The sequence below is a fragment of the Capsicum annuum genome, chromosome 6 (genome assembly GCF_002878395.1).
Source record: "Capsicum annuum cultivar UCD-10X-F1 chromosome 6, UCD10Xv1.1, whole genome shotgun sequence".
Classification (NCBI taxonomy): Eukaryota; Viridiplantae; Streptophyta; class Magnoliopsida; order Solanales; family Solanaceae; genus Capsicum; species Capsicum annuum.
This window is the reverse complement of record NC_061116.1, coordinates 182775089-182801632: the sequence shown is the minus strand read 5'-3', so window position 1 is coordinate 182801632 and position 26544 is coordinate 182775089. Positions and strand designations below refer to the sequence as shown.

Here is a 26544-nt window from a genome sequence, read left to right as displayed (position 1 = left end):
TGAGCGTAACATCCCCTATTTGGACACCTGCCTGTATGACCTAGCAAACAAAATCATCTGACACCAACGAAGAGCCCCACACAAACTGAGGAAACTCGGCTCAGTTTGCCAGCCTCTTCTTCTTCCTCCTTGTGTACTTGCCGATCAACCCATTCTCTGATTTTGATGGCTTGCTCCACCTTGCCCTCTTCCTCTTCTACTACTACTACTACTACTAATAATAATAATAATAATTCTCTCTTCTCTTCTTCTTTTTCTCGTTGTTCTTCTCTCCATCGCACAAACTTCATTCCCAAACGTACCCGTGGTCCCAACTACATCGTAAGTTCTTCTTCTTCTTCTTTTTTTCCTCTCATTTGTTTGTGTTTTCTTTGAGTTGAGGGTCTACGAGTAAGGTTTGTGTACGCTCTACGCTCTCTGATGTTGATTGTGGTTGTTGTCATTTGTTTGTGTTGGTTTTTTTTTTTTCTTCATTAATGTAAGGTTTTGTAAAAAGCATTGTGGATTCGACTGTTCAAAGGTGGTGAAGATTGTTATAAAATGATGATCAGTTGTAAAAATAAATATTCCATCTGTCCCAATTAACGTGGCATTGTTGGAATTTCGAGATTACAACTTTCAACATTTTTTACCGTGAATTTGGATATAGAAGCTTTAAGTTTCTTAAAATAAAATTTATACTTTTGAATATTAGTTAAAATGTACTGTTGTAAATCTCATTAATTAATAATTTGAAATATTTAAAAGGTATATAATGAAATTCTAGTTAATGAAAAACTTAAATGAGCCTTCACTTCCCCGACCAATAGTGGTAGAGCTAGCATTTTCACTAAGGGGTTCAAAATCGAAAGAAATAAGCACACGAACTTGCCAAAGGGGTTCAACATCAACTATATATACATAAAAAATAATTTTAACAATGTATAAATAGTAAAAAATTTTGCCAAAGAGGGTTCTGAACCCCCTAGCCATAAGGTGGCTCCGCCCCTGCTGCCCAATGCCTATGCTTAATTTTAAGTGAAGTGAAGTCAAATCAATGAACTGAACAACTCAACCTCTTTGTTTGAAACTTTGCCAGGAAGCGTCTGCTTGTTGGAGCTTTGTTTCCCCTTATTCCGGAACACAACAATAAAATTGCCACTATAGTCTAGGAAAAAGCTTCTCTTTGATAAGCGGTTATAGTTCTTACGTAGGCCCCCCATAAGTGCCAAAGATCAGTGATGTGTCATGATAAGTGTGGGAAGTCGATAATGTACCGATGATTGAAGGACCTATCGACTTGCATTTACATCTCGTGGAAGGATTATGAACTTATAATCTAACGATCGAGTCAATTCCATGGTTATAGGTTCATTCCATGCCGGACCAGGCTGGAATAGGGTTATATACACTCTCATTATGAGAAGGGCCATTCGGGCCTATCCTCAGATGTTATGTTTACATATAGATCCCTACATACTGATTCAGTATACTTTTAAGACGCCCTCGGTACAATATTGACGATCTCACAAAGATGCAATTTCAGTGAATTGTCATTTAATGATCTCATCTTTTACGGAATCGATCCTCTTTGATTTGGTTAACTCTCGAAATTCCAACCGTGTCACATAAATTGGGATGCTGGGAGTACAATGAATTCATATAGCTCTTCTTTCATTTCCTTGAAAAGCAGAATTTTAAGAACCAATTTCATTTAAATTAATTTGAGTTGTACTACTCCTTTGATGGAGGAGATGTAATGATAAAACTCTCTGTGTTTGCCTCTTTTAGCAAAAGCTTCTTATTTTGTACTTGTTTATGAAGAATAATTCGGATGCATAACATGTAATCTCACCACCCCTTCATGGAGGAGGAATTTTTGCTAAGGGGGTTCAAAATATAAAAAGGTAAACACACAAAGAAATTAAGTAGATTCAATGAGAGCCTCTGTTTCAACTCTCTATTTTAATCATTTTTTTCCATAAGAATTGTACCATCTATCTATCATTACTCAAAGAGTCCTTTTTTTTTGTATGGAAAACATCTACCAAACAAAATTGTGATTTGTTTTACCTTGTGTGAAAATTTTAAGTACCCAAAATACTTCTAACAAATTATGATGTACTAATATTAGATTTCAATGATTTTGTATCTGAATGTTGCTATTCTTGGAGTAAAAGCTTTTACTGAAATGTTTAGAGTTATTTCCTGTTTTGGAATTAGCGACAAGAGGTCTATATCTCTTTGAAGGGAAAAAGACTTTCCTTTTCTCCTATTTTGTTCATGTTGTTTCTATATGTATGTTGCTCAGACTCTCCAAAACTGATGCCGCACCCATGTCGGATCCTTCAAAACATTTTTTGGAGGATCCGAGCCGCACCCATTGCCAGTTTAAAAGAGTCCAAGCAATATAGATCTTTATACAGTTTATTTTCTTCTAGGAAACAGTACGGCCGATGTTTTGTTGTTTGAGGTGAAAGAGAGATTAAAAAGACAATGGAAACCAGGAAAAATGGATTTCTTATCCTAATTATGCTTATTTTTTTTCACATCTGGGAATTTGAATTTGCAATAACTTCATTTACTTTTGGAGCCGGTCTCCTAAATTTAAACTCTCTGAGAGATCCTGCTTGGTTGGTTCAAGGTCTTTGGAGCTTTTGCAAAGTTGTTCATTTTATAATGCTTGTCTATTTTTTGTCTTAGAATTGTGAAATCAATGAACCGGCGAATGAGAAGCCTATTGTGCCAATCATTAATGACGAGACACTTCCAAAATTCTTGCGAGCCAAACGCTTACAGAATGCAGTTGGCAGAAATAATACCAAGCTGAATCCCAAGCTGAAACTATTTTCTGGAACTGCAAATCCTTCACTTTCTCAGGTAAATACTTCTGTATGTGAGGACTTAGGCATGCCCAGTTATAAGTACTGCCATATACTAACAATTATCTTGAATGCCACTGAGGTCTTTCCTGCTATCTTTCATGTACCTCGAGCTGTAATTTTTGTGTACCATTATCCCTATTCTCTAGTCTTGAATGACTCTGGGATCCTCTTATGTGCTCCTCTGTAAATTTTGAACGATGAAAAGTTGACATTTACATTATATGTTCTCTAGGATTCTAACTTGATACTTTAATTCGTAGGTTGGTGGCTTTTACTGTTTTAGTATAAGCACTCCAACCTCATCCTCGCCCAAAAGACCTGCATATATCATGTGATTTGATGTGGAACTTTTTAAGCATAAGGATGTAAGCATAACGCTTGCCCGTTCCATTTTATGCGACAATCATTAGTAACATGTTCCCAAGTATTGGGACTCTGTGAGTACCCACATAATGTTCATAGCCAAATAGTGCGAATATAATAGAGAAATAAGTACATAGAGTATTTTTAACATGAAAAATCTTTTTAAATTAAGTGAAAAATAATGACTAAAAATGAGCAACTGATATCAATATATTAAATTTATTGAGCCGGGGGTCTTTCGGAAACAGCCTTTCTACTTCATCAGAGGTAGAGGTATGGACTGCGTATATCTTACCCCCCCCAGACCCCACTAAGTGGGAATACACTGGGTTTGTTGTTGTTGTTGTTGATATCAATATATTAAATTTGAATCTTCTTTTGATTACTCCACCTAACTATTTTCTCACACTTGTGTATAGTATGCTCTCTTTAAATGCTATGTTGCTTTTCTTTGTTTTGGTGTCTTCCAACTTAAGGAAAGCTGCCCTATTTATACCTTTTAGTATTTGGAGTACCGTACAGATGTCATAAGTGACATAAACAAAGATAGAAATTTAAAATGTTGCAATATAAAGAGATTATTGGCGGGTTGGCCAAATCTCATTTGCTGCAGATACTTTGGCGGGACTTTTTATCCAAAAGGAAGGAAGACTTTCTTTCTTGTATCATGGGCTGAACGCACAATTCCCCCCCTCCACTTGAAGGAGGTATCATTAATTTTTCAGATTGAGCTCATGCCGAGAAGTTCTTTGCATAGCTCAAACCTGTCTCTCAGTATCACCTTAGTCAACGTATTTGCGGGATTTTCACTTGTATGAATTTTCTTGACCTGCAAAGATTCTCTCTCCACTTGATCCTGAATCCAGTGATATCTGACGTCGATTTGTTCTTTTCTTGCGTTATACATGAAATTCTTTCTTAAGTCTACTGCACTTTGACCGTCAGAATAAGTAACATACTCTATTTGGTGCAATTCAAGCTCTTTTCTATTATCAAGATCTTATGTGAGATTCCTTTCAGATACCGGAGTACCCATTTCATAACTTTCTAGTTTTCTTTTCCAAGGTTTTCAAGAAATCTGCTAACAATATCGACCGCTTGAGCAATATTAGGTCTTGTACATACCACTGCGCCTCTGGCAGAAATGCAAGGTAAGGCTGCGTACGATACACCCTTGTGGTGGGTCCCTTCCCCGGACACTGCGCATAGCGGTAGCTTTAGTGCACCGGACTGCCCTTTCTTACATACCACTGCATACAATAAGTCCTAACTGCAGAAGAATAGGAAACTTTGGACTTGTTTTCTTTCTCCTTATCTGTTGTAGGACAATCATCTTGCTTAACTAAATATAACTAGTAAGAGGTGTGCCAACTGGCTTACAACTTTTCATGTTGAAGCATTCAAATACACATTCAATGTACTTCGTTTGTGTCAGTCACAACCTTTTGCTTGTGTTATCTCGAAAAATCTCCATTCCTAGAATTTGTCATGTTGGACTCAAATATTTCATGTCAATGCTTGGACAAATCTCCCATTAATTTTGGTTTCTTGTCCTATTAGTTTTTTTAATCATGTCTTATGATCAACATGTCATTAACATACAACAACAAAATGCTGAAATATTGTCAGTGAATTCTTAATTGTATACACATGAATATGAAATGGTCTTTGTGTATGTTTTCATAAATGAGTCAAAATTTTTGTACCACTATGTTGGTGTCTGTTTCAACTGTAAAGATTCTTGTTCAATTTGCACACCATGTGTTTGTCTGCTCTACTTCAAATCCTTCCGGATGCTCCATATCTCTTCTTTCAAATCTCTATGCACTTTCACTAAAATATATGTTTACGTTACATTATTATATAAAAGTGTGAAGGCTCTTTGAAAAGTGATTTGAACTTTTTACACTTCATTAAAACTCTCCGCAATAGACAAAATTATTTAATTTTAAATTATATAAAGATGCAATTTTCATGTCTAACTATTCCTTTTCAAGTTTTAGGCTAGCTGCCAAGCTCAAAATTCTTCGAAGGAAAGTCATTTGAAAAGCATGTGAGAGTATTTTGTCAAATTCAACCACTTTTCGTTTGAAACTACCAAACGAGCTTTATATCTGATTAGTTTGCCATTTTCATCTCTCTTGGGCTTAAAGATCCTCTTGCACTTGGATGGTTTACCTTTTGCAAGTTCAACTAGTTCATAGGTGTCCTCCTTCTATAAATAGTCCAGGACTTTTTTGCTTCCCCCCCCCCCCCCCCCCCCCCCATTTTTTTTGGGTGGGGGGGGGGGGTAGGGGGGGATATGAGGGTCTGAGTGTTTAAATTTGTCATTATCTAAAGTGCCAAACAAACAAACATAATTTAGAGTACCCTTATCGCACAAGAAAGAGATAAACCAATGGTAGGGATTGCCTGTAATGTAAATTTTCTTTGCTCTTGAGCTTATTCCTGTGCCTACTCATGGATATAGTTTGTTATAATAATATATAGCAAATGGTGTAAGTTTCAGGGTGGATCTCTTCTCATGAATCATTCTTTTAAAGATTGTATGGGAAGTGGAGTAGAAAGAGAAAGATGAATTTATATTCATATGTGTCGATAAGGGAAAAAAAAAGTGTGTAATTTTCAGCTTGATGAATAAATTGACAAGTATCATAATTACAGTTCATAACCAGCTCAATGGAGCTCATATTCACTTCACAACTAGAAGTATATGAAACTATAAATCACTGAAGCAAAAGGAAAGCTAGATGTGGGGGTATGATATTTAAATAAGTGAAATATCAACAGTATTGAAATATAAATTAAGAACAATAGTTTTAATAACTGCCAACTGGGCTCTGAAAGTCGAACTGAAAGGGAAAACAAAATAACATAGGAAAAGGAAGGCCTAAGTATACTACCTAACAGGAGAGCAAGAGAGGAAAAAAGCAACCAATGGAGAGAAGGAATACTGTAAAAACGACTTAATAGAGGGTCGATTGCGAATAAAAAAGGATTTAGAAAACCTCAAATCTAACTAATGCACCTTTTGGTCTTATCTGATAACGGGCACCCACTTATTGTATATAAAATATTTCTAGCTCATGTCGACATAATAATCCATAATTAGAACTAAACTTACGGTTCCAGTGCACCCCTTCATTATAATGTAGGTCCACCTCTGTCTCCGGCATGCCATTTCTTTGTGGTCCTAATTTCCTGGAATCCTATTGTATTACAAAAAGTAAACAGGAATAATCAAGGTTGCTTAAACTGATAGGAGGTAGCAGGTACCTAGTGGAATAGTTTAGGTTGTGTGTACTCTGGCCTGGACATTACTATCATCAGAAAAGACAATCTGTTGCTATATGAATTGTTATTCAAGCTGTGAAATTTGTTAAATTTCTGTCATCTTTTAAGTTATGCTTCTTTTCTCAACATGCAGTTCTCTTTCTTTATTCCTTAGGAAATTGTTTGGAACATGGGGCTTGAACTGGGAAAGATCAACATCAAGCGTTTTGCTGATGGTGAAATTTATATCCAATTGCAAGAAAGTGTTCGAGGATGTGATGTTTTCTTGATTCAGCCCACTTGTCCTCCAGCCAATGAAAACCTTATGGAGCTTTGTGTGATGGTAGATGCATGCCGAAGGGCTTCAGCCAAAAATATCACTGCAGTGATTCCATATTTTGGATATGCCAGAGCTGATAGGAAGGCAAGTTTATTTTCCATGCAAATTTTTAGTTTTCATATTTTTGATTATTCACAAGTTCATAGGGGTGAGTGACAATATGTTAATGAAGACGATAAAAGGAGACTGAATATATTTAAGATAATGAGGAAACTTTTCTCAAAACTACAATATCTTTGAAGGGTTTAACTAAGAACAAGATTCAACCGAAGAAAATAATTCATATAAGTGACACCAACAGTTTGAGATTAAAGCTTGACTGTTTGTTGTCAACTTACAGTAGTTTCAACATTTATTAATGTTAAAATAGTATTAGGAACACTAAGTATTTCCACAGAGTTGCAAATGCCCACAAGAGATACAATAACATTGATCAATTAGAGGTACAAGGTGAGATCACACAGGACACAGACAGAATTGAAAAAGAGAGTTGATTTTTATCAGAGGTTGTACACAGAAACTTCACAATGGAGACCTGCTAGCAATTTCTCTAATTGTCCAGTCATTTCAATAGAGGTGAAAGAGAGTTTACAGAGAAACTTCGAGGAAGAAGAAGTGTTGAAATGTCTCAAGTCGTGTGTAAAGGACAAAGCCCCAGGACCTGATGGCTTCACTATGGGCTTCTTCATTAAATACTGGGAGATTGTTAAACATGAATGAAGGCTTTTCAAAACTTCCATGAGCATGGAATGATACAATACAAACTTGGTACGTACCAAAAACGATTCAAAACAGTCCACAAACCACAAGGATCCGAGGACCAAATGGAGACCACTCACAGATTCAACAACTACAACAAGAATACAAGATATGATGGTGTATTTTAACACCCAAAACAGCCAACAACACTACAATAACGTGAAGAACGAGATGAACAACAATAATGCAAGTTTCGGATTCAACAAAGGACCTAAAACAGTCCACAACACAACAACAAGTAGATGATAACAACAAAATGTAAAGATAGGTAATGAGACATAGATTATTACAATAACTAGGAACCTAAGTGTATATCAAACACTAAGACCCTTAGTACATGTAATAACAACACCTACACTCTTACGTGGACACAAGAGGGATGTCAATCTCCCAAGCACCCAACGTATCCAAGCCAAGAACAAACAACACAAGTGATTCCACACTTGGTTGAACCTAATTTCGGGTTTCCTCTAAAAGGCAGAGGGGACTTTGTGTTTCAATGTCTTTCAAGACTTACAACATTATCAAAATCTACTAGTAAATGACCTAAAATGTTCTATATATAGTAGGTTACAAAATAGAATACAAAAGGACCCCTTAATAAAGAGCGAATAACAAAGGTGCCCTTGGAGTATGTATGGACGGTTTTGGTGTGTAATTGGGCCCTCCTTTGCACTTCCCTTGCACATTCCAAGTCTCGGGTCAATTCACTCTCGCACTCATCCATCTTCGTGGTCGTGCCCGTATCATTTGAAAGAAGCTTCAATGCTACTTTAATTGCCCTCATTCCTAAGAAGAAAGGTGCCACTGAGTTGAAGGATTTCAGACCCATAAGCCTGATAGGAAGTATATATAAGATCTTCTCCAAAGTCCTAACAAAGAGATTGAAAGGGGCGATGGAAAAGTTGGTCAACTCACAACAAATGACATTTAGTAAAGGTAGGCAGATTATGGATGCAATCCTAGTGGCAAATGAAGCTGTTGGGTCAAGACTAAAGTAGAAGAAAGCAAGAATTCTATGCAAGCTTGACATCGAAAAAGCTTATGACTATGTTAATTGGGGTTAATTGCTTGGAGTTTTGAAGAAGATGGTATTCGGACTTAAGTGGATTCAGTGGATAAAATTTTGCATATCTTCAATGAAATTCTCAGTGTTGATTAATGGTGCACCAGTAGGTTATTTTAGAGCAGAAAGAGGCCTTAGGCAGGGGGATCCTATCCCCCTTCCTGTTTTTGTTAGACATGGAGGGACTCAATAATATGATCAAAATAGCAAACACAAGAGGCTGGTTGAGCGGGTTCGATATGGCCAGAGAAGGAAGGGAAAGCTTAGAGGTGACTCATCTACAATATGCAAATGATACACTTATCTTTTGTGGGGCAAAATAAGATCAACTCAAATATTTGAGAGTGATACTGGCTCTGTTTAAAGGATTTTTGAGTTACACATTAATTGGAGAAAGAGTTCTCTATACCCCATTAATGAAGTAAACAACATGGAAACACTAGATACAATTTTAGGTGGACAGGTTAGGGCTCTACCAACGACATACCTTGGGATGCCTTTGGGTGTCAAATCAAAATCCAAAGAAATCTAGAACGGGGTAATAGAGAAGTGTGAAAAGAAGCTGGTGAAATGGAAGGGGTAATACTTGTCAGTAGGAGGTAGGGTAACTCTTATTAACTCTGTTCTAGATGCTATACCAACTTACATGATGCCTTTATTTCCCATACCCGTAGGGGTCACAGATAGATTGGACAAGATTAGAAGGAAGTTCTTATGGCAAGGAAACAAGGACGGAAAAGGTTACAATTTGGTCAAATGGAAAAATTTGATAGTAGAGAAAAGTGAAGGGGGTTTGGGCATTAAAAATCTGCAAAATTACAACAAGGCCCTCAGAATGACATGGATATGGAAGTATGCTAATGATAAACAAATGTTGTGGGGAAAAGTCATTGAAGCCAAGTATGAGGAGGAAAACAAATGGATGACAAAGGAAATAAGTACACCATATAGTGTGAACCTGTGGAGATCTATAAGGGCTTTGTGGGATAAATTCAAGATCAACACCAAGGTTAAAGTGACGAATGGGGGAAAGACAAACTTTTGGGTAGATGGTTGGTATGAGATGGGGGGTTTTGAGGAATATCCATCCAGGCATTTATAACTTAATGCTACAACACAAGACCACTGCAGAAATGTGGACAGCCGAAGGGTGGGAGATCAATTTCAGAAGACAATTAAATGACTGGGAAATCACAAGTCGCAGAATTTTTTTACACTATCGGCCAGTTTAAAGGGACATAAGAAGGGAAGATGAACTTTGGTGGCAGGGTAGTGACAAAGGAACCTTAAAGGTTGGCAAAGCATATAGGGGGATGAACAACCACAATCAATAGAATGTCAAATGGCCCTAGAAAATTATCTGGAAGGTAAATATTCCTCACAAAGTATCTTGTTTTATTTGGCTTCTATCCAAGGAAGCAGTCCTTACAAAAGACAATCTGATGAAAAGGGGGATGACACTGTGTCCTAGCTGTGTTTTTTGTGGAGAGCAGGCAGAAACTGTTAAGCATTTGTTCCTTCATTGCAAGATCACAGGAAAATTATGGAGGCTATTCCTAAATCTCAAAGGTTTGTCTTGGTTTATGCCCGAAAAGATTAACGAGACCCTTCAAAGTTGGGAAGAAGCCGGTATTCAGGCTAAAAATAGAAGTAGATGGAGAATCATACCAGCTAGCATATGGTGGACAATTTGGAAAGAGAGTAATGTTAGGTGTATTGAGAATGTAGAGAATACTATAGAACAGATCAAGTTGAATTGTATCTTGATTCTATGTTTTTGGTGTAATCAGATTTGGTCTAATGATCCTAAATCTATTTTTGATGTGTTGGATTCATTATAGACATAGGATCATAGGATTTATTTGTAAATATGGCCTCACTACAGCCTCAGTACTGATCTGTTTCTATCAATATATACAAAGTTACCAGTTTTAAAAAAAAAGATTAGGATTGTATATAATGTCCTACATGGAAAGGGATTGTAGTGTATAGTATAAGCACTTAACATAGTGATGTAAAATCCAACAACATACCCAGTGTATTCCCGGGGTCTGGAGAGGGTAAAGTGTATACAATCTATAACTACCTCAGATGAAGTAGAGATATAGTTTCGGATAGACCCCCGACTCAAGACAAATAACAGTATAACAAACATAAAAACATAAAAACAAACAACAAAATGGGATAACACACCACTAGATATATAATAAAAGAAACAAAAGACCCACAGAGTAATACTATAAACTATCTATCCTAAATCACAAACATCACCGAAACACCACATACAAGAAACTACAAGACACACATAACACTACGGCTACAGGCACAAATACAAACAAAGCACTCCTTCCTAGTAAGGACGCACCGACTAACTCTCTATCCTAATTCGTGTCCTCCAAGCCTTTCTATTAAGGGTCATGTCCTCCATAAGATGTAACTGCTCCATGTCATGTCTAATCACCACCCTCCAATATTTCTTCGGCCTACCTCTACCTCGCCTGAAACAATCCATACCCAACCTCTCACACCTCCGTACTGCGGCATCCGTGCACCTCCTCATCACATGCTCGAACCATCTAAACTTCACTTACCGTATCTCGTCTTCCACCGAAGTCACTCCTACCTTCTCACGAATAATCTCATTTTTAACCCTATCTCTCATAGTAAATCCACACATCTATCTCAACATTCTCATCTCTTCACCTTCAACTTTTGGATGTAGGAGTTCTTGACTGGCCAATACATTACTCCATACAGCATAGTCGGTCAGACTCTATAGAACTTACTGTTAAGCTTAGGAAACACCTTCTTATCACACAAGACTCCTAAATCGAGCCTCCATTTCAACCACCCTGCACCAATACGGTGCGTGACATCCTTGTCAATCTCTCCATTCTCCTGAATCATAGATCCAAGACACTTGAAACTATCTCTCTTCCGAATGGCCTGGGAATTCCGCTTCACTATCACGTCAGCCTCATGCGTCAAACCACTGTATATTATTAGTGAAGGGATGAGTTGTTCAAATAGAGTTACAAGAAATCAAAAAACTCTTAACTGCACACTAATAAAGTATCCTAACTAAACACTGAATTCTGAAATAAAATCATAAACAAGTAACTTGAACAAGGAAAATCTAAAGTCCTAAACATATATTCAAGTAGTGTTCCAGTACACCCTCTTAAGTTAGGTGATGGGTCACTAAGCTAACTTGAATAGATTACTATAAACTGTAGGCCTAGCCAGTGCTCTAGTGGGAGTGTCATATAGTTTGGTCGGTACTATGGACATGAAAAACATGACCCTTTTTTCCTTTTGACATGGTGGCAAAAAAAGTGAAAGTCCATAGCAACACACTTCAAATGGTTATGGAGGGCAGGATTCTTGCTCGAGAGAGAAGCTCCAAGATTGTCACAGTAAATGGTAGGTAACTTAATACTGGAAATGCAGCTCACTCATAAGAATAGTGACCCATAGGGTTTCAACAAGGGCATTAGTCACTGCCCCGTATTCAGCCTCGGTGGAAAAGCCAAAGACAATATTTTGCTTTTCTTAGTAGCCATTTGGCCATGAAAAGTTTTTAATTTTTTTCGAAAAATTATTTCACTTTAGTGAAAAAAGTGAAAACAGTATGTGTTTGGCCATGAGAATTCCAAATACAATTCCAAATTGTATTTTGAAAAGTGAAAACTAGTAACTTGTTTTCACTTTTTTTGCTCCTATTTCTCTCACAAAATTTCAAAAACAACTCCAATTTATATTTATGGCCAAACACAACTCCAACTCCAACTTCAACTTCAACTTCAGAAAATTATTATTTTCATGGACACACAGGACCTTAGTTTCTGTGCACTAACTAATTGGAATGCAACCAATATGTAACCAAATGTAGCGACCCTATCAGCGATGCCCCCAACCTAATCCGCATTACAGTATGCATGCAAATTATGGTCATAAATGGGGTCGCACACATGCGTAGTTAGATCATACCATGAAGGTACTGGAGAACACACTTCACAGTTTTCCAGTGAAGGTCTGATGGTGCTTGCATGAACTGAGACAACTTGTTGACCTCACAGACTATGCCCAATTTAGTGAAAGACAAGTATTAGAGCTTACCTAAGACTCGATAACGAGTTGCCTAGTCAGGTGATGGTATAGGTTGAGCAACTCAGAGGCGCTCATTGGCGAGTGGACTTTCGCAGTCGGACCTTAGCTCATCATCCAAGATCTCATTTACATAGTTCGCCTGGGTGAGAATTAGACCTTCAGAGCTACATATAACATCAACACCAAGAAAATAGTGAAGATTGCCTAGATCTTTATCTGAGAAATGAGTGGCAAGGAAAGTGATAATATGAGTGACACAGGAAGGTTTGCTCCTAGTGATAATAATGTTGTCGACATAGACATGGACGAGCCATGTCTGACAAGTACCGAGGTATTTGAGTGACACAGGAAGGTTTGCTCCCGGTGATAATAATGTTGTCGACATAGACATGGACGAGCCATGTCTGACAAATAGCGAGGTATTTGATTTTGTCTTCAGATAGCCTAGAGAGGAAGGATTACCTTTGAGGACACTGTAACCGTGCCTGGGGGGCTTGTTTCAATCCATAGATCGCCTTGTGCAACTGACAGATGTGAGTCGAGTTGTCATCACTAGCAAACCCCGGAGAATGTGCCATGTACACCTCTTTGTCCCGGTCATTCTGGAGGTAAGCATTGTTGACATCAAGTTGACGGATGTGCCAGTTGTAGCGAAGTGCCACTGAAAGGACGATATGGATCGTGGCAGGCTTGACGATCGAGCTAAGTGTCGCCTGGCAATCAATGCCGGACCTTTGAGTGAAGCCTTTTGCAACCAAGCGTACTTTGTATCTATCAACGTACCCATCTGCATTTCTTTTGAACGTAGAAAGCCACTTACAGGATCAATACGTTTAGTCGGGGTATGCGGTACAAGTTCCCACATATGGTTTTTCAGTAAAGTATCAAATTCTATTTTCATGGCTTTCCTCTACTCAGGGTGTTTCCAAACTTTGTCAAGATAACGTAAACGTCTATTGAATTATTCCTTTTGATTTTTTTGTGAAGGATCTGAAAATGCGAAACTGCTAGTGCACAGCCGGAACAACACTGGACTATATAAGTGGCCTATCTCACATCCCCAAGCTCACATGTCCACCATATCTACTCTCATCACCACTGGGCATCAACAACTAGGTCATCCCCACTCTAGAGTTCTTAAGACAAATACTATTCTCAAAAAAGAGTTCTTAGGACAAATACTTTACTTGTTAACTTACCAAATTTCACTCTTAACTTTTCCAATTCTACAAACCAGCCTGTACCCTTATATTTAATGCATCTTATCCCTACAATAGATCTTTCCCACGCTCCAATTTCTCCCTCCCTCTCCAGCTACATGAGTCTATTATAAGTCCCAGGTGCGATTCCTTTGGCTCCAACGGATATGATCATTTCATAGACTCCACTTACTAGTATATCTCCTCCTTCTATATCACCAACTTCCACGAATTCCACTCCCGTGCGACCTCCCTTATGCGGTTATCATCTATTGGCCAGTGGCCAACTGCCAACCCCCTTCATATCTGCCCGCTTCCTCCTCCTCTTCACCCAAAAAATATGAAACAACCTTTGCTACTTTATCAACGTTGGTTGAACCACCAAAAATCGCCCATGGCTCCCCTTCTTGCTACCCTTGCACCAATAGTCGAGCTACATAAACTAGCCATATCACCACCACACACACCATCTCCTCCAAACATATAGTGACTCACTCACAAAATAACATCACAAAACCAAAGCCAATGTTTGATTAACTAGCTCACCTAGAACCAACGCTCCTACCTAACCCCTCCAGATAAGCCCAAAAATAATCGAAAAGAGGGAAGCTGTGAGAAAGAAATTTAATGCTTTACTAGAAAACCATGTGTGGGAACTTGTACCACATGACTCGACAACAACAGCAACAACAACAAACCCAGTATATTCCCGCATAGTGGGGTCTAGAGATGGTAGAGTGTACGCAGTCCATACTACTACTTCTAAAGAAATAGAGAGGCTGTTTCCGATAGACCCCCGGCTCAAGATAAAAGGCAGTATACAAAAGCATCAAAAGCACAGAATATGATAAAACAACATAGGTACGACATCCACAAAAAATTTGTATATTGCCAAACAAAGGAGACCAAAGTCCACCTAAATACTACCTACGACTCATCCACACCCTTATCCCTCTATCCTAATGTTTTTCCTCCATATCTTCCTATCAGGGTCATGTCCTCAGTCAGCTGTAATTGCTCATATCACGTTTAATTACTTCTCTCCAGTATTTCTTCGGTCTACCCCTACCCCGTTTGAAACCTCCCAAGGCCAACCTCTCACACCTACAAACTGGGGCATCCATGCTTCTCCTAATCACATGACCAAACCATCTCAACCTCACTTCCCGCATTTTATCCTCCACTGACACCACTCCCACCTTTTCCCGAATAATTTCATTCCTAACCCTGTCAGCCCTTGTGAATCCACACATCCAACACAACATCCTCATTTCCGCCACCTTCAACTTTTGGATATGAGAATTCTTAACTGGACAACACTCCGCTCTATACAACATAGCAGGCCGGACTGCAACTCTATAGAATTTGCCTTTCGGCTTGGGGACACCTTCCTATCACATAAAATTCCCGAAGCGAGCCTCCATTTCATCCAACCTGCCCCAATACGGTGAGAGACATCCTTATTTATCTCTCTATTTCCCTGAATCGTAGGCCCAAGATACTTAAAACTATCCCTCTTGCAAACCGCCTCAGAATCCAACTTCACTACCACCTCCTCCTCTTGCCTCGAGTCACTCAACTTGCACTCCAAGTACTCCGTCTTGGTCCTACTCAACCTGAAACCTTTAGACTCCGGGGTTTGTCTCCAAACCTCTAACTTATCATTAACCCCTTGTCACGACTCATCAATCAGAACTATATCATCCATGAAAAGCATACACCAAGGCACCTCGCCTTGTATATTTCACGTCAACACATCCATCACCAAAGCGAATAACAACGGACTAAGAGTTGATCCCTGATGCAACCCTGTCAAGACCGAAAAATGCTCAGAATCTCCTCCCACTGTCCTTACCCGAGTCTTTGTTCCCTCATACATTTCCTTAATCGCTCTGATGTACGCCACCGGAACCCCCTCGCCTCCAAGCATCTCCAAAGAACCTCCCTTGGGACCTTATCATACGCCTTTTCCAAGTCAATAAACACCATGTGAAGATCCCTCTTCCTTTCTCTATACTGCTCTACCAATCTCCGCACAAGGTGAATTTCCTCAGTCGTGGAGCGACCAGGCATAAAACCAAATTGATTCTCCGAACCACATGACCCGACAAAATATTGTATTCGGTAAGTGGTTTTTCAAGATCTAAAGGAATGCAGTTGGGTTCGTTGACAGATGCAAAGTGTGTTTGGTTGCAAAAGGCCTCACTCAAAGGTCGAACATTGGCTTCCATACGACATTCAACTCAGTTATTAAGCTTACCACAATTCGCATCATTCTTTTTGTGGCACCTCGTTGCAACTGACACTTCTTCCAATAATGCTTTCCTCCTGGATGACCAGACAAAGAGGTGTACATAGAACAACCTTTGGGGTATGCTAGTGATGAGCGAACCGACTCACATCTGTCAGTGACATAATGTAATCTATGGATTGAAACAAGCCCACAGGTGTGGTACAATTCCCTCACAGGTTATCTTCTTCCCTAGGCTTGTCAAGACAATATCAAATATGTTGCTACTTGTCAGACATGGTCTAGGTAATACATTGTTCGTCCTTGTCTGTGTCGGGGACATTATTATCTATAGGAGCAACCACTCTTTTTGATCAAATTATCACTTTGCCTACCTCTCATTTCTCAATTAAATATCTAGGAAATCCTCACTATTTCTTGGTGTGGATGTTATAAGCAGCTCTGAAGATTTAGTTTTCTCCCCAACGAACTATGTTAATGAGATCTTGACTGATGAGCTATTGTTCGACTACAAAAATGTCCACTCAGTAATGAGTGCCTCTGAGTTGCTCAACCTATGTTTTGGAGCTGCATTCTTGGGAAAGAATTTTGTCCTCCGTAGTTGTGTGAAGCATACTCGTGGACTTTCACCACTATGTTGAAAACAAAAAGGTTCATGTTGTTTATGTCCGCTGTGTTGGCCAACTAGCTGACATACTCACCAAAGTACGGACTAAGTCTACATTTGAGAGGAATCTATTCAAATTAGGAGATGGGTCACTAAGCCTAACTTGAGGAGCGTATTGGAACATTATGTTGGATGTTTAGGACTTAAGATTTCCTAGTTTGTTTGTGATTATATTTCACCAATTATTGTGTAGTTAGGATTCTTTATTAGTGTTCAATTAGGAGTCTTCTTAATGTTGTAACTCAATTTAAACAACTCATGCCTTCATTAACAATATACATATTTTACATAATTTCTCCAAGTATTTTTATGGTTATTTAGAAGTGGGGTGGGTAGGTGGTTAATGAGATAGACAATATAATAACATGCGAAAGACCAAAATTGTGACAGAAGAGATGCCTCATTTAAGAAAGTTCTTGTAGTCTCAATGATATGGGAATGATGACGCTTAGTGAGAGCAACTCCTTGAGGGTAGGAGGGGTAGAAAGATGTTTGTGGTGCCGTGGGTGGAAAGATAAGGTTCAAGACTCTTTACTCTCCTCCACCATCAGTGTATAAGGATATGATTTTTGTGTCAAAATGTTTTCGCATCAAGGGATGGAATTTTTGAAATAGGTCTTTAACTTCAACTTTACATTTTAATGTGTAGAGCCAGGTGTATCTTCGATATTGATCAACAAATATTACAATTTTTTATCAAGAAATAGAATCGGGGAGTGGCCCTCACAAATCACTAAAGATTATATCTAGTAGTTTAGAGCTAACTCAGTGTTAATTGATTGAAAGGATGCTTATGGGCTTTATTAGATAAGTAAGAATTACAATGAAAAAATTTGTCTCTCTCATGGAATGGTAGCTTCAAAATAAACATAAGAATTCTAGAGGGGGATGACCCAGATGCCAAGTGGTGGTGGGAGTGGACGTGGTGGACATGTGATCTTAGGGATGTGAGACAGGCCACTCGTATAGTCCATTTTTTGTACCAGTCGTGCACTAGCGGTTTCCATGTTTTCAGATGCTTTACAACAACATCAAAAGGAAAAAATTTCAGCAAACATTAGGTTATCTTGACAAAGTTTGGAAACAGAGAGAAGCTTACGTTAATAGACGGGGCACACAGAGAGTGGATTAGTTTAGAATATTGTTTGATGCATTTAACTGAGTAGAACCAGTGTGTGAAATGGGAGTTTTAAGAATCTTGCGCTTAATGAATAGGCCATATAAGTGTGTTTAGCTTAAAAATATTATTTGATGTATTTAACTGAGTAGAACTGGTGTGTGAAATGGGAATTTTGTTACCATCACCCACAGAGACGTCCTTGTTCGCGTGGTACTGTTGTAGGTTGTGTGGCTCCGTTGTTATGTGGTGGGTGGGTCCTGAGTCGATTATCCAGGGATTAGTAGTGGCATTTAATCCAACGGCATAGTTAGCTTTGGCTTCAAAGTGATCATGTGACTTTGAGCCGCAAACATTTGCGGTGTGGTCAATCCTGTTCCATAGTGGGAAACAAGTGAGAATATTTGGGTTCATGTTGGATTGCCACTGTGGTTGAGGGTTGAGGTGCGGACTCTGATGCCATTGCTGGGAATTGTTGTTTTGTATGACATTTTTGGTGTTAGGTTTGGTGGGACTAGAGAATGGGACGGTTATGGGACTGGACAGTTTCTTAGCATCATCGTTACGCAGAAAGAGCTCATGGTCAAGAAGCTTTTCAAACAACTGCTCATAGGAGATATTTGTGTCATGTGCACGGCTGGCAACAAGTATCTCACGAAACTCAGAACCACTGAGTATTTTGATGATGAGTTCAAGGTTGGATACAGGGGCACCAACAGTGTCTAACTCATCTTAAAGGGACCGAATAGTGTGAATATATTTGTTGATGGAGTGAGGGCCCTTCGTGACACGAGCAAGTTTATCACGCAGATTGAAGACTCAGGTTTGTAATTTGTTTACATAAGTGGTATGTAAAGCATTCCAGCTGTTCTAAACTAGTCGGCTGCAACAATCTTGGAAGGGTGAGAGTGCGACTAGGAGCCGGAATGGTCCCATCAAAATGCCAAAGAGGTTGTAGCCATTCATAAGCATGGAAAATTGAGCTTTTCAGGTGGCAAAGTTGTGGCCACCTGAGTTTGATGTGTAATTGGGAAGCAGGATTGAATTGAATAATGATGTTGGTAACATTTGTGTTGTCAGCATTGACAACTCCGGGACTGTTGTCGTTGTTGACCATTGATGGTGATCGGCGTGGAGAAGAAAAATTGGATCTGTCTCATTAGAACGTATAGCTCCCTGATACCATATAAACACTTGTAGAAGTGATGTAAAATCTGTATATTATTAATGAAGTCATGAACTGTTTAAATAGTGTTGCAAAAACTAAGAAGACTCCTAACATAACACTAATAAAGTATCCCAACTAAAAAATGAACGCTGAAATATAATCATAACGAACTACTCAAACTAGGAAATTTGAAGTCCTAAACATATCCAAACTCTATCCAACATAGTGTTACAATATATAGTAGGGCCAAGTGTAATAATGTAGAAAAAACACAATTCAATAATACTTTTCCCGTGCTTTTATTTCTCACATGGTATCAGAGTTTTAATGTTGGTTGGACTTGTATAACCGTTTATAAGAATAACTATGAGAGCTAGTGAACCTCTAGTTTTATAATGCTCCTAATTTATCTTAAGAGGTAAAATATCAGTGTTGGAATAGGATGGATCTGAATAAAGCGTACTGGATACGAAAGATTCATCTAACCTATCCCAACTAATTTGGGATTGAAGCATAATTGATCAGTATATTATGCTCTTTTCTCTTGAGCGGTACTGCACTTAACTATGTTTAGCTTGGATTCTCCTATCCTGTTTATCCTTTTCTCGTTTTCACTTCTCATGTCAGCCTGGATTTCTCCGGTTAATTCGAAAGAGTTATCACTTGATGGCCGGGGGTCTATCAGAAACAGCCTCTTTACTTCTTCGGATGTAGTGGTATGGACTGCGTACATTCTACCCTCCCCAGACCCCACTATGTGGGAATATATTGGGTTTGTTGTTGTTGTTGTTATCACTTGATGAGTATTTACCAAAAGAATGGGAAAAACGATGTTTCAAACTTTTGGTCTTTGACATAAAGAAACAAGTAATAATAAAAGGACATCCTTAAGTAGGTTTTTATTTATCATATTTTATATCTTTTCAGGCACAAAGTCGTCAATCCATTGCTGCCAAATTGGTCGGGAACATTATAACAGAAGCAGGTGCCGATCGTGTTCTAGCTTGTGATCTTCACTCTGGGCAATCCATGGGTTATTTTGACATTCCAGTGGATCATGTATATTGTCAGGTAATCTATTAAGTGTATCACAAACATTAAGAACTGCAAATTTACTTATCTGATCAGTTTGCGTTCTTTGTACATGTTAGCCTGTTATCCTTGATTACCTTGCTAGCAAGAAGATTTGTTCCAATGATCTGGTGGTGGTCTCTCCTGATGTCGGGGGAGTTGCTAGAGCACGTGCTTTTGCAAAAGAGTTATCTGCACCTTTAGCCATTGTTGACAAGAGACGCCAGGATCACAATCTTGCCGAGGTAGTTTCAAAGATAAAGTTTTGATTTTGCTCTTAATACAGTTTTATCTCCAGCTTCTTTTACTCATAAATGTGTGGTGTAGATGCATCCAGTTACATCAGTCTGCTACGTATTCTGATTTGGCTCGAGACCAAAGTGTTGGCCTTACACTTATTAGTATGTAGTTCCACCAGTATATCATCCTTCAGACCCTGGCATTGACCTAGCGCAAGATATGGACGAGCCAAACAAGCTTCTTTGGGTAGACTTCCGAAGTTGTTCATGAAGCCCTTTTACACTTAATTCTCTTAGTTCCATTTTTTGGGGGATTAAAGAAAGGTGAGAAGAGGTCCCATGCAGACTTTTGGTCCCCCCTCCTCCTCCTCTCTTGCCCTCCGAGTTCCGTCACCATGAAGATTCTTTGTCAAAGATTGTTATGACTATTTATTTGATAATAGCTGTAATTAAGAATCTTCCTAAAAATATTCATGTAATTGAGCAATATAGTCTTTAAACATGAAGTGATTCTTATCTATTCATCGAAAGAAATTTTCTGGCTTATGTTTATCCTTGTGTCTATCTAACTTAGGCTCCGCTATTTCCTCATCATATTGATCAAGTCATCTCATGTATGCAAAGAAGCAAAACTAAATCTTCATGGAATAAATTGTGGGGATAAAAATAAATGATAGTTGCATCATCCTCTTGGACCACGTAATGACTGCTGCTGCAACATCTCTGGTAGATGACTTGATCTAGGCCAAATGCTTAGTGAGATCAAGATATCACATAATTATTGTACAGTGGTGTATTTAGTTTTGTGTGCATCTGCCTACAATTTTTGTATAGCTTCCCCCTCTATTTTACCACTTTCACCTTTACGAATAAATATCCACATAAAGAGGCAGAAAACCGGACATGCTCATACTCGATGAATACGAAAGAACAATGCTGAGAGTTTTTATAGTATTTCACAGAGCAATAAGTTGTAGGTTCTAGGATCAGTTTAATTTTTTTATTTTTGGGTTGCATTTCATGCCATTTTATTTTCTCATTGATTCTTTTGTTGTTGCCTGCAGGTTATGAACCTGATTGGTGATGTTAAAGGAAAAGTTGCAGTCATGGTTGATGACATGATTGACACAGCAGGTGAGCTTGATTACATATTTCAGATACTCATGGCAAGCCACAACTGGAAATTTCTAAAAGAAATTTTCCGCGCTCTTAAAAGAAATGTTATTATCAAGTGTGGTGTTTTGAGAATCCAGCTTTATTCGTAGCACGTAAATCTGTCTTAGATTTTGCAGTGTTAATATTCCTTCTTTTTTCCGTGGAGATTAGTTTTGAATATCATCAGTTAACAACTTAACATCTTGCTGATGGGTCGTAGGGACTATTGCCAAAGGTGCAGAACTTTTGCACGAGGAGGGAGCAAGGGAAATTTATGCATGCTGTACACATGGTGTTTTTAGGTAACGATTCTGTGCATTGTACAAGCATGCAGAAATCTTTATATATTTTGGAATAAGCTTTCAGTTGTACTGTATCTAGGTGAAAAATATGGATTCTATTCTACACACTTGACTTTTTGGTTCTTTAACGTGCAATTGGATTCTTCCTGTGTCCAAATTGTTCTATTTCAAATTGTTCTATTCTTTGGTAGTTCATGAACCAGGGTTAAATTTTAGTGCAACAGTACTTGTTATGGACCAGGAGCATAGTTAATTCCTGTGCAGATTTGGACTATTACTTGTGGAGTTTGAACTGATAATTGGTAAGAGATTATCCAGCAATAGTTAGTTAATACAAGAGGAAAAGCTTGTGAATAGATAAAATGATTTCTGGATTTAGAGGTGTCCATTTATGAGTGAAGTTCAAATTTTCATGTGAATATCTCTTTCCTCTCGAGAACATCATCTATTCCATTTCTGTCAGCCATTGGCCAGAAAACTCTTAGCTCGTCGAAATTGGATATTATGGGAGTTTTGTCTTGTATTGGACTTTTGTATAAGAGTGATGTCAAGACAAGACTTGAGGTGGCTGTTTTCTGTCAATTTCATGCAAATACTATTGCTATCTTTCTCTTTAGTGCACTTATACTGGTTAGCAATTTAGTCATAATGCATATTGTTTGCTGTTCCTGTCTTGCGATTTATGTTGCTATCCTTTGTGTCTTGTCACATGATTTTGCTGTTGTTACTGTTTCCCTTCCCTATATGCTATGTGATGCTTCCTCCGATACATGTTTTATTTCTTTCCTTTTGTATGTTCTTTATTTGCATTACTTGAGCCAGGGGTCTTTTGGAAACAGCCTCTCTACCTCTGTTGAGGTAGGGGTTAAGGTCTGTGTACACCCTACCCTCCCCAGACCCCACCTTTGTAGAATTACACGTGGTATGTTGTTGTTGTTGTTGTTGCATATTGCTTGCTGTTGGCTTTATTAATCGAAGTGCTGATATTTTGTGACGACAGCCCCCCTGCAGTGGAAAGGTTGTCAAGTGGGCTATTTCAAGAGGTTATCACGACAAACACAATTCCTGTGATGGACAAAAACTATTTCCCACAGCTGACTGTTCTTTCAGTTGCAAACCTTCTTGGTGAAACAATTTGGCGCATACATGGCGATCGTTCTGTGACTAGCATTTTTCAGTAGGCAGGGAATATATTCTTCTATCTTTGTAGCCAAATAGAAACCATTATATGTTCTTAGTAGGTTTTAGGTAGACCTGCAAAGAAGTGTGATCAAATAGGCAAATATTGGAAGAATTATATTATTAGGATGTGCAATCAATACATTTCGTGAAATTGTATCTGATGTGTAGATAGTGTGTAAAATTTGAGCTTAAACTATTTCATTCCTTTTGACTGGTGAATCTCTGCTATTTGAATATGAAACATCATAACAACGAATAGAAAGGAAACGACTGGGAAGATAATGACGAAGGGTAAGAAGAGAGTGTTCCATTGGTGTTCTGAGTTTCAGCATGATCTTTGCTTGGTCAACAAGGGGAATTAGAAAGAAATTTTATGGGACAAACTAAATCGTCCAACATCATAAGATGATGGTCTCTCAACTAATGTGGGGCAAACTAACATGCAAAAGATACATTACATCATAGTAGTCTAGATTGCCCAAACAAGCACAAGAAAGAATTTTGGGGGAAAAAGGGGTGACGGAAACATTGCATTGAAAATCATAACAATATTTTTTTAAATTACAATTAATAGGAACTTTTAAAATAAAAGAAAAAAATCATTTAAAAATAATTTTAAAACAAAAAAAAAATAAAAAAAAATAGAATATCAATCACCACCTTATTTCTTTCAAAATAGTTAAATACTTAAAAAGGTAAATCCTTTTTTTTTTAAAAGATATCAATCAATCCATATTTCTCTGAAAACAGTTACTACCTTATTCTTTTTCACACTTAAAAGTATATTCTTCTTCATTCGAATTTTACTTCTGACCAGATCAGAATTAAGATCGAAAAACAACACAATCATCGGTCATGCTCGTTGAAATTTTTTTTTCATTATAATACAAATTTACTCATTTAAATTGCAATGAATCGTTGTTCCATATTCATAAAACAATTGGTTTTGTTTATAGATTTAGTGGACTTACTGTGTGAATTTCATATGATTTAACATTTTCTCACAGAAAATAACTTTTAATATTATATCGCTGCTATCTACGCCAGAAATCATTAATTGACTAGAAAACGTCGTCGGCCGAAAATGAAAAGCGAAGGAATTGTATATAAAATTGAGAGAAATTTTAACACAAATCTTGATGAAACAAGATATAAAAATGAAAAATCTATAAATTTAAACCATAAAACCAAAGATGATAGAAATTACACTTGATTCGTATATGATCAAAAAAGAAGAATGATGGAGAGGAAATGGGGAGAGAGTAGAGAGAGAAGTAAAAAAACTAAATAGGAAGAGAAGTAGATAAATGGAAGAGAAAGAAAAAAAAAAAGGAGAAACATTTTATTGAAAAGGGATCAAATATTCATTTTTTTCTCTCCCAATACACATTAATTTAAACACAATTTAGGGTGTGTTTGGTACGATGGAAAATATTTTTCATGAAAAATGTTTTTATAGAAAATAAGTTGATATTTTACTTATTTTTTTTAATGTTTGATTGCTGAGTGAAAAATATTTTTCAAAAAATATTTTACGGTGTTTGGTTGATGAATAGAAAATATATTTTTTTCTACGTAAATTTTAACTTTACATGAGCGTGTGACCCTTTGATTAAAAATATAATATATTTTCTAAAACATAATATTTAATACATTTTTAATCATTCGGTCAGTTTGTATGAGATGTGACATCAATAATTATACATTCATCTGACTAAATTAAGAAAACAATGTAATTTTTATTACGTATTGATAAAATAAATTTATAATTACGTATTTTTATTTTTTTATTTATTAAAAATTAACTTCTTAATACGATTTATGAAAGAAAAAGTTAAAAAGAGTGAGTTAGGTGGTACTCGATTTGACAAAACAAAGCAATAACTTTTTGAAAAAAAAAAAATTGGTAAGAAATGTAATAAAAAATTATAATTTATAAATTATAATAAAAAGTTTTAATTTATAATTTTTTTTAAAAAACTCAATGTACTATCACATTACTTCTTTATGTCAAATCATGTAAACATAATAAATTATTACGTTTTACAAAAAAATTTATAAAATGTAATAAATTATTATGTTTTTTAAAAAAATTTTGTAAAACATAATAAATTATTACTACGTTTTACTAAAACTTTTTTACCGTACACATCCACTGTCAAACCGTTACAAAAAAGGTATAAAACGTAATAAATTATCACATTTAGACTATTTTGATAACTTATTAAATAGATAACTTATTTTGGTAACTTTATTCATATTTTGATTCCAAATTTTCATAAATTACATCTCAATATATTCAAAAAAAATGACTTCCCCTGGCCCATTTTCACAATTGAATTTCTTAGTGTAAGATCAATGAATATCACCTACTGGGGTAAACAATTCACGTAATTACGGACTAGGGGAAATCAAACCAATTAAGTTGATACTATTTTAAATGATGGAACCAAATTGAATTACGTCGATTTTCATCGTTTTGGGTGGTCGATTTTTTTCAGGGTTTTCTAGAAATATGAGAAGCATATATATTCAATTGATTATTTTTCAACACAATACTACAAGATATATGCAGTTTCCTCTAATAAGAAAAGAATCGTATGCATTGCCTAAAATTTAGTAATTTCCAAGAAACACTTAAAAAAGATGTCTTACAACGTTTCTTAATGCAAAAACTTAAAAATTAATTTTTGTCGGTTCTAAAATTAAAAATTAAAATCATATTAACCATTATTAAGTAAGGTCTTAAAGATGACGCTATGGGGCTCAGAGGCGGATCCAAGATTTTCAGTGAGGGGGTTCAGTAGTACATATACGGACTAGTCGAAGGGGGTTCAGCCTCTATTATTTATACATAAAAAAAAAATTTATCATTTAAAAATAGTATAATTTTTCGGCGAAGGGGGTTCGGATGAACCCCTGGAATACATGTGCATCCGCCACTGATGGGGCTCCATTGGTAGGTTAATCCATGTAAGCAAAATTGAGGGGGAAAATGAAAATTTACTCCTATTCCTTAAGATTCCGAAATTATTTTCTTAAAAAAAAAATATTTCTCTAAGAACTTTTACTTTTTTATTTTTTTACTCAAATTCACAATCTTAAAACGGAAAAGACTCAAAAATATCCCTGAACTATCTAAAATAGCTCAAAAATGCCCCTCGTTAGATTTTTGGTTCAAAAATACCCCTTCATTAAATATTTAACTCAAAAATACCCCTCTGTTAAATATTTGGCTTAAAAATACCCCTCCCCTTAACGAAATTCTACCAAGCATGCCACCTAGATAAAAAAAAAAAAAACTATGTGACTATGCCACATTATCATCCACATGTAAAATGTTAGTATTTTTTAATTATATGACATTATTTTCTTATTTATTTTTATTTTTATTTTTATTTAAAAACGTCAGTGAAAC

At 37.0% G+C, this 26544-nt stretch overlaps 1 protein-coding gene across 3 annotated transcripts; it reads left to right on the top strand.

Moving 5' to 3' along the window:
• On the top strand, nt 1-23345 carry LOC107872898 (ribose-phosphate pyrophosphokinase 1). Of its 3 annotated transcripts, XM_047413592.1 has the most exons (9): nt 1-321; nt 2683-2859; nt 6676-6924; nt 20105-20248; nt 20329-20493; nt 21552-21621; nt 21863-21944; nt 22161-22246; nt 22945-23079. In XM_047413592.1, the coding sequence occupies exons 1-8, from the start codon at nt 166-168 to the stop codon at nt 22195-22197; spliced, it is 1080 nt and encodes a 359-aa protein (XP_047269548.1). In that variant the 5' UTR covers nt 1-165; the 3' UTR covers nt 22198-22246; nt 22945-23079. The 3 variants fall into 3 exon arrangements, with proteins under 3 accessions (XP_047269548.1, XP_016575040.2, XP_047269549.1); XM_016719554.2 differs by lacking the exon at nt 22161-22246 and having other exon boundaries at nt 2-321; nt 22945-23345; XM_047413593.1 differs by lacking the exons at nt 1-321; nt 2683-2859; nt 22161-22246 and adding an exon at nt 6478-6499 and having other exon boundaries at nt 22945-23345.
• Nucleotides 23346-26544: the final 3199 nt, after the last annotated feature.